Source organism: Branchiostoma floridae, chromosome 15 (assembly GCF_000003815.2).
Source record: "Branchiostoma floridae strain S238N-H82 chromosome 15, Bfl_VNyyK, whole genome shotgun sequence".
Classification (NCBI taxonomy): Eukaryota; Metazoa; Chordata; class Leptocardii; order Amphioxiformes; family Branchiostomatidae; genus Branchiostoma; species Branchiostoma floridae.
In genome coordinates this window covers 3,923,248-3,932,433 of record NC_049993.1, presented here as the reverse complement: position 1 = coordinate 3,932,433, position 9,186 = coordinate 3,923,248, and the positions used below count along the sequence as shown (strand labels likewise).

Below are 9,186 nucleotides of genomic sequence, written 5' to 3'. Positions count from 1 at the left end.
ACTGTCCTTGGAGCACATCAACATTCAAACATGACATGTCATTAGCAGTCAGGTCTAACCAGTTCAGTTGTATCTGTTGGAATGACTTGGGGGAAATGCTGTTGATTTCATTCAACCCCAGGTTCATGAGCATGGTTCCTTTTAGACCAAAGAGCCAGGCAGGCTCTACAACCTGTAACAGGTTGTTCTCTAGATCCAAAACATATAGGCGAGTTAGGTGTGCGAAACTCCCTGGTTCTATCTGCTTGATGTGGTTGTTTGACAAAACTAGTGTCAAGAGCCTCTCCAAGCCAGTGAACCAGGCCTGTCTGACAGTTGCGAGCATGTTAGAATCTAGCGACAATTGGTGGAGACTTGAAAACTTAGCAAATGTGTTGTTCTGCACATCAGTGATATTTCCTTTGATCAAAGCCAAGACATTAACCACAGAGTGCTCGAACTGTGTCAAGCTTTTTACCATCAAGGTATGGAATGGGTATCCTCTTACTGCAATACTATTGACCCCGACAAGGGAAGGAAGAGACCTTCTAGTGGCAAAACCATTGTTTAGGGTCTCACACATGAAACATGCGTTTGTGCCAGGCGTAACAGGGGATACGACACCCGGCTTGTCTGTGGCAGGCACACACTCTCTCCATCTAGCTTTCTTACAATGAGGAAACCGTCGGCCATTTGAACCTGCGCAGGTAGCTACCAAGACAAGCAAACACAAAAATCTTGCGTTCTTCTTCGCACCACCTCTCACATACATTCTCTCTGTCCGGAGCTAAACAATTCATTCGGGTAACTATTTGTCACTGACCTGAAGTTTGTGTACTCTGTCCACAGATGCAAGCCTTCTCGACAGGCTGTCGGGCAACTTAGTTTTGTTTTGTTCCGCATTAATAGATATATCTATTTGACCAGAATGAATATAATTTTGTATACTGTTTTTTTCCTCAAAATATATGAATTTTATAGATTAGTGGCAAACGTAAGGTTTAGTCAATAAAATTGGTGTGACAATAAGCTCTCTTTCAAAACCATACAATTTTCTGGTAGCTACATAAATCTTTGGTCTACGTGATAGAGAAACGGTGAACGCTTTACCCAATGAAATGTTTTTCAGAATCCTCTTGAACTTACCTAAGCCGAATATGATTTGTTATCGCAAAGGACCTGCCACGCATAGATGGTAGAGCTAGCAAATTGAATGTTCGCCGGTGTATTTTCGAAACGTTTTGCCGAAAGATCCATTGCTGGAGAGGGACCCTAGTGATGTTTAACAGGCTGAGCTTACATAATAATAAAGCTTTTAGAAGCGGTAATTCTCTATGTAAATTTCTGAACTTTCTGTGTAAAAATCTATTGGCATATTGTGGATAATAGCTGTACCATACCCTTCCATGAAAGAGTGAGACTACTGAAAGCAAGCAACAAGCACACCCTTCATGCCCAGGATGGAATACTGACCTACCTCTATAACAGGTGTCTTTGAACTGTGAATTGCACAAAATGTAGTTGCGTGGGGACCAGAAGGTACGAGACTAGTTCCCTGCTCCAACATTTGATGAGTGATTGTGTTTCACTTGTTTTCCTCCAACATCATTTCAATCAAGGGCTTTTTCAATATGCATGGTACAATCGAAGTGTGGTACAACAAAGTAATCAAATTTGTCTGAGGAAAATGTTTCTGAGCAAAATGAAAATTTCAAATTCATTTCAGTTACCAACTTCAGATTGACGTCAGTTATATTATTATAATTACTTCATGCGTCGTTTCAATCGAGAGTGGTATAATTACTAAAGTTTTGTAATCATGTTGATATAAATTGATCTCAGAAAGTGATGGAAACTTGATTACACACTAATGTTAGTAAAGGAAGTTTGAACTTCATTATTATAATAGTAGCCCCCTACACGTTGGTGGCAATCATATCAGTTTTGCAATTACTGTTAGGAGCCGACCGGAAATTGTTTGATTAGGTTTCTCAGTTCAGAGTTTCAATCAAGAGCAGTCTGAAACTCCATACTATGAAATATCATGGTGCCTAATAACTTTAATCTAATGTCTAGTTAATATTTTACCTTTGCCAAGTAGGTTATGTTTTTTGTGCGTGGTTGTGTGTAAGAGCATAAATGATATGTTATTGGTGGATCAGTGTGATAATAACTTAAAAGAGAGCCGGTAATGATTTTGGAAGGTCAACACTTTTTCAGGTACTGCAGCTGGATGGTTAAGATATTTCGTTTTGTAGACATGCTATGGTAGTGGTTGATCTATCGAGAGATCTTCTGAGGTCAGTAGAAGTAAAGTAGTGTGAGGAGTCCCCTTGCCTCGTGTCTCCTTGTCCTCACACTACTAAGTAGGTAGTGTGAGGAGGGGGGGGGATGCACACCGTAGTGTGTTATCTGTTCCCTGCCCTGGAATCCCCCATGGCTGGAAGGTGTTAGGTGGTGTGACAAGAGGGAGGGACACGCGCCGTGGTGTGTCATGTGTTCCCTCACCTGGTACCTCCCACGGCCAGTAGGTGTTAGGTGGTGTAACAGGAGGGAGGGACACGCGCTGTGGTGTGTTACAAGTTCTCTCCTTTGGTATCCCACAAGGCCAGTAAGTGTTAGGTGGTGTGACAAGAGGGAGGGACACGTGCCATGTTGTGTCATGTGTTCCCTCACCTGGTACCTCCCACGGCCAGTAGGTGTTAGGTGGTGTGACAAGAGGGAGGGACACGCGCCGTGGTGTGTTAGGTAGTGTGACATGGAGGAGAGAATCACGCCGTAGTGTGTTATGTGTTCCCTCCCCTGATATCTCCCATGGCCAGTAGGTGTTAGGTAGTGTGACAAGAGGGAGGGACGCACGCCGTGGTGTGGCACGGGTCCTATCTTCTGAGATTCCACAAGGACATTGGGTATCAGACAATATGGGGAAGGTGACATTTTGACCTCTGGACAGGAAAGTATCTGTGACGTTGACGCAGGTTCTCAAACCCTGATCAGCAGACTGAGATACCCAAGCTCTCCTCAGATTTCTACGGGATCTTATAGCTTGGACATCAGGGGCCATTTTGTAGAAGCTGTTTGGCTGGGCTTTGGTTTGCTCAGCCAATCCATATGGGGCAATGGATCTTCCAGATCGGTGTTATCCCTGAAGGCCCGTCGAGTCTGGTACGTGTTTGTGACGACATGGTGAGAAAAACCAACATCAGCATAGAAAGTCAAGGGTCCACTCTCCTCATCATCCGGGATCTCACTGTAGGTGTGTCTCAGGGCAGGCAGAGGGCGCTGTGGCGGCGTCATGATCTGGGGTCTCCCAGGGTGTGCACGGGAGAGACGGGGCAGGGGGCGCTGTGCAGCAGCTAGGTGATCTGGGATCTCACTGTAGGTGGGTTTGATCGATAGAGTAACAGCCGGCAATGACCTACAGGATACCGCATCGTCTGGGTCGCCCCTTCGTGTGCATGGTACTGCAGAGAGAGAAGAAGGCCGTTCCACCCTAGAGATGGCGTCATCTGGAATCTCCCAGTATGTATGTGGGAGACAAGGCAGAGGCCTCTGAGCAGCTGCTATGTTATCTGGGATCTCCCAGTATGTGTGAGGAAGACTTGGCAAAGGCCAATGAGCAGCTGTTAAGTCATCTGGGATCTCGCTGTAAGTAGGTTCGATGGAATGCAAGACAGCGGGCAATGACCTACAGGAGGCTACGTCATCCGACGCCATCTTGCGTGAACATGTAGGGAGGGAAGCCGACCTCACCAAGCCGGTGGAGGTAACCTCAGATGGGATTGTCCAAAAATGTGCGTCGTCGCTGACCGTCTTATCCTTAGCGTTTATCCTTATTAAGAGCAACTTCCATGCCAACGCTACGGCCATTACCACTAGACAAACCTCCACCAACACAAAAGCAGTGTTGAGAACATAATCTGTTGCTGTACGTACCTCTGATTTAGATCTGATAACGTTATTCACCTGCAGTGTAGAGTTATCTTTCGGTCTCAAAAATGTGACACCGTTTTCTGCTTGAATGCTTGACTGGTATGTGTCTGTTCTGTAAGTGGTTGGTGTTGTGAGTGTCTGGCATTGGACCGGAGCAATGGTAAAGAACAATTCCGTATGTTCATCTTTTGTGAGCAGAATGCAGGTGATGTTCTCTGTATCGTTATGCGTGTTGTTTGTATAGTTGGTGTGCTTTTGGCTGCATCCAGACTCCGTGGTGATTAGTGTGCTCGCGTCTTGTGTCTGAGCAAATGACATGGCCACACCCTCAAAATCTGTGTTCCCTGTGTCTGTCTTCGTGGAAATAAGTCGGAAGATATTTCTATCATCCCGACCCACTGTTATAGCAATACCCCCTTTGTATTCCCAAACCTGCCTGCACTGTTCAAGCGTATTGGGGGCAAGTTTGCCTGTCAGAGAGTCGTCAGTAGCCAGGACAACTGCAGGGCCCTGGATGGAGATCGTGCTTTGAGAACGATCAAAAGCACCGCATGATATTCCAGGGTCAACAAGTCCCAAATCGACGTTACCGGGCATATTGCTTGATGAATTGAACAACCACCCAAACGATAGTTCATACGCATTGTGCCTGGCACAGAAGGAGAATCTGGGTACCTCAACAATCAATGTTGATGACCCACTCATTGCATTGACCAACCGATGTAAGCTCCACGTCAATTCGTGTGGCTTTGCATCATGGACAGATGACAACATGCCACTGCTGACTTTAAGCATTGTCATCGAATAATGTCTCCGAAACACATCAGCATCCAACCATGACAGATCATTACCAAATAGGTCTAACCAGGTCAGCTTTAGGTGTTGGAATGACCCCGGGGAAATGCTGTTGATCTTATTCAACCCAAGATACATGTATTTTGTACTGATCAGTCCAAAGAGCCATGCAGGGTCTACAGCCTGTAACAGGTTGTTTTCAAGGTCCAAATGGAGTAGGTGAGTTAGGTGCGCGAAGCTCCCTGGATCTATCTGCTTGATTTTGTTGTTGGATAGAATCAGCATACGGAGCCCCTCTATGCCGGTGAACCAGGCCTGCTTGACATTTGTCAACCTGTTAGAATCAAGGGACAGTCTGTCGAGGGAAAACACTGCAAATGTATCATTCTCCACATCAGTAATGTCTGCATCTATCAAAGCCAAAGTGTAAACAGAATGGTCGATCTCTGTCAGGTTGTTTGCTGAAAGGACATTGAATGGATATCCTCTTATCGCAACGAGTTCGGCCTTAGCAAGGAAATGAAACGGACTTCCGGAGGCAACGCCCTTGTTTGGGGCCTGACACATGACACATACATGTGTGCCAGACGTTTCAACGTACGGAATTCCCGGCTTGTCTGTGACAGGCACACATTTGAGCCATCTATCCGTCTTACACCGAGGAATATGCTGGCCGTAGCCATCTAAGGCCGTGCATGCAACCACCAAGAAAAGCAATAGCATTACGGCAGCGTTCTCCTTCACACCATCTCTCACATACATTCTGTTTGTTCGTATCCGAACCTTTCATACGAGAAACTAGGGGTGGGTACCGGTACAGAAAATTCAAGAACAGGTCTGGTTCAGATCAAAAGGATCAGTTCCAGGTATCTGGACCTGATTAAGTATGTGAAAACGTGTTACTGGGCGATACCCAAAGCAATGGTCCATTTCGCTACAAAGAGGTACATGTATGGTTTGTGGAGTATTTGACTCCCACTAACGTTCTAAAATCCTGCAAAACTAACTGCCTTTGTACTATTGACTGTAAAACTTTGTAGAGATGACTATGGACTCTACTCTGATTCGGTCTTGTTATCTTATTCGACCGGTAAGCCCAAAACGTGTGAATGCCTGATCATATAATCTGTTTATTTCTAATAGGTCAAACATCCGGTCCACCAAATTTTTTTCAGGTCCGGCTTTGCGGACCGGTCCAATAGTAAAAAAAAGAAGAAACTATTTGCCACTTACCTGCATTTTGTTTATTCGGTCCGTAGATTCTTAAGCATCAGTGACGAGGTGTCAGTCAGCTGAATACATCGCTCCTTACGCACCTCCGAGTTAACGGTGACTGTAGGTACGGAGCAAGCTTTACACCACTGCCTGTTGGCGGCATCTTTATGGACTTCTTTTACCAGACTTTTTCCAGACTTGTGATTTTTTAATGACATGTTTATATGAATCTAGAGCACTGAAAATAATTTACAGTGGTGATTCTTGCAGATATGTTCTGCAAAACAATGCATCCTGATATTCAGACTATTCTTGTTAGATAGCCAGCGGCAACTTTCCACCGTAAGGGAGGGTATCGGGTTACTGGTTCTCCCTTGCACGGTCTGTGAGGAAACGAAGGTACAACGCAAAATGTAAGATCTTAAAAATAACCACATAACCTTAAAGTCAATGATACAAACAGACATCGGACTTTCAGGGACTAGTTTAGTGTCTGTCATGAATGACAGATCATACTGGGAAAATTGTTTTTTTGGACTGTACTTCACCGGTGTAACCGGTTGCGCTATGATGATGATGAGATGAAAACATAAAGCATATATGTACCCAAGATTGAATGAAAGAAGCAGTAGCTAGGTATACCTCAAGTCTTGTCGTCTTAAAGCTTGCAGCCTGCTTTTTTCTGTGTGCCGTCTTAGAAGTGCTTTATTTTATAAGTTACAAGAACTGGTGTAATATGGAAGAGTATATAGTCTTGACATAAAAATGCATTTTAGGGGTCGTTAATGTAACATAGCCTGAGGCAGAATGTTTTCCTATAATTGTGGCTAAGTCGTCGCAGTAAGCTGAAAGTCTGGAGATAGACGAATTGTGCAATGCTCAGACTCACACGCACAGTCAAATTATCGCCTGACTAAGGGCTTTGTCCAACAAGTACTTTATCTTCAGCCATTGTTTCCTGACAGGTGAAGTCTTCCGTACCAATATAATGCTGATAAATACTGTGGGGTGCAATGTAGAATGTATTGGATTCATCTGTAAATTTACGATAGACATTATTGCTACGTTGTTCGTTAATTTTGTACTTATTAATGATAAAGATGCTTAAGTAAGAAATCAGCTGCTAAAGCATTGACAAAGGTCGGTGTAGGTAATGACCAGGTATGTCATGAACGCTAAAGAATTTGACCCCTGACACCTACCCATGAGTACCCATACCCATAGGAGAAGATAGGGAGGCAACTAATTTGTAACTACCAGTAATTTTATTGAAAAGTTAGGTGATAAGCTTTGCGTTGCGCCAAAAACTAGGCGAGCTCTTTCATTTGAGAATAGCCAGTGGTCCATATTTATCAGTCTATGTTTCGGGGGGGGGGGCAAAGATATTCATATGAGTGACAGGTGAGGTAACTGCTCCGGGGCACATCTATTTTGGAGGTATGAAGACCTATTTGCTAATTTGCCAGAGAACTGGTTGTTAGCGATAGGGGTGTAGGGGGCTCTGGATAGAGGGGTTGTCACCTGTCACCTGGCGACTGTCTGCTGCGCCCGAACAACCATCTGTAGGGTGGACACGAACCTTGTCCCTCATCCATCCCCTAAACTCTCACGTGCTGGCTCCAAGCGCCACACCCCGGTACACCGCTTCAGCAGGCGGGCCAAACCACGTTGAGGGGACCCAGCTATGGGTTAAATAGCTGCATCTCTACTCATCCCCAGTCGTCCTGACTACGTCTTGCCATTGGATCTGGATGAGCCGAGACGAGAGGGTGAGGCTGGCTTATATTGTGCGCGCCCCTTTCTCACCTAAATCAACACCAGCAGCGCAAGTCTTGACTTCAAAAGTCCTGTGGCGATGGGGGAGCAGTGAACCAGCAGGTGCGGATTACACCCAAGCTGCAACTGCAAGCCTGCACACAGGCGACTTGGGTCATTGGTCGTCTTCCCACTAACGTGAGGCAGAAGTGGAACCCGGCAGCAACCCAAGTGACCGAGCAGCCCTCTTTAGGATAGCTCTGCTCGCCTCCGTAGCATGAGGACGGGACTAGAAAAGGTGTCCCAAACATAGCCTGCCTCAACCCCACCCGGCCAGCAGACCGTGGCTGGAGGGAATCCCACCACGCGGTCGACACAGAAAGGCAAAGAAACTGAAAGAAACTACACTAACTTTAGGCACGTGGAACGTGCGAACACTACTTGACAATACAAGAGCAGATAGACCCAGTCGACGGACAGCACTTGTGGCCAGGGAACTTGCCCGCTACAACATCGACATCGCTGCTCTCAGTGAAACGCGCCTACCCGGCGAGGGACAGCTTTCCGAGCTAGGAGGTGGCTACACGTTCTACTGGAGTGGCCGCAGTGAGAAGGAACGTAGGGAGGCAGGAGTCGGATTTGCAATAAAAACTGACCTTGTCTCTAAACTTGCTAGTCTACCCAGGGGCATCAACGACCGCCTGATGACTCTCAAACTTCCCCTCGGACAAAACAAGAATGTAACAATAATAAGCGTGTATGCACCCACAATGACCAACCCACAGGAGACCAAAGACAAGTTCTATGAGGAGCTTGACCACCTCATCTCATCCATACCAATAGCAGAGAAAGTCATCATTCTTGGCGACCTAAATGCTAGAGTTGGAACAGACCATCAAACATGGAATGGTATTCTTGGGCACCACGGCGTGGGAAAATGCAACAGTAATGGAGTGCTCCTCTTGAAGATGCACGGCCTTCTCATCACTAATACCTTCTACCGTCTGCCTATGCGTAAAAGGACGTCTTGGATGCATCCTCGCTCAAAACATTGGCACTTGATCGATTACGTGATCACTAGAAAAAGGGACCGACAGGACATTAAGGTCACAAAAGCAATGTGCGGAGCAGAATGCTGGACCGATCACCGGCTCATAGTGGCAAAGGTCAAACTACGGATCCAACCCTAAAGACGACCCCAAGGAAAAAAGACATGCAAGAGATTCAACACTACAAAACTCAAGCAGGAAGAGATCAGAGCCAGCCTTGTCAGAGACTTGAGCAGTAAACTGACAGAGCTTCACATTAGAGATGCTTCTGTGGACGACGACTGGTCCTCCCTAAAGAAGATAATCCACACGACAGCCCTGGAGCACCTAGGCCCAACAAAACGAAAGAACCAAGACTGGTTTGATGAAAATGACCCACAGATCTCATCTCTCCTGGCTGAAAAGTACCGCCTTCACAAACTTTCTGTGAATGACCCAGCATCTACTGCCAAAAAAACCA

General features: G+C 45.8%; 1 protein-coding gene across 1 annotated transcript; it reads left to right on the top strand.

The window, feature by feature from the left end:
• Positions 1 to 7,075: 7,075 nt before the first annotated feature.
• On the top strand, positions 7,076 to 8,867 carry LOC118432206 (craniofacial development protein 2-like). Its single transcript, XM_035843735.1, has 3 exons — positions 7,076 to 7,083; positions 7,642 to 7,691; positions 8,095 to 8,867. The coding sequence occupies exons 1-3, from the start codon at positions 7,076 to 7,078 to the stop codon at positions 8,865 to 8,867; spliced, it is 831 nt and encodes a 276-aa protein (XP_035699628.1).
• Positions 8,868 to 9,186: the final 319 nt, after the last annotated feature.

Coding starts and splice junctions, on each gene's coding strand:
- LOC118432206 (XM_035843735.1), top strand. Junction 7,692..8,094: donor GGATGAGCCGAGACGAGAGG/GTGAGGCTGGCT, acceptor CACTAACTTTAG/GCACGTGGAACGTGCGAACA.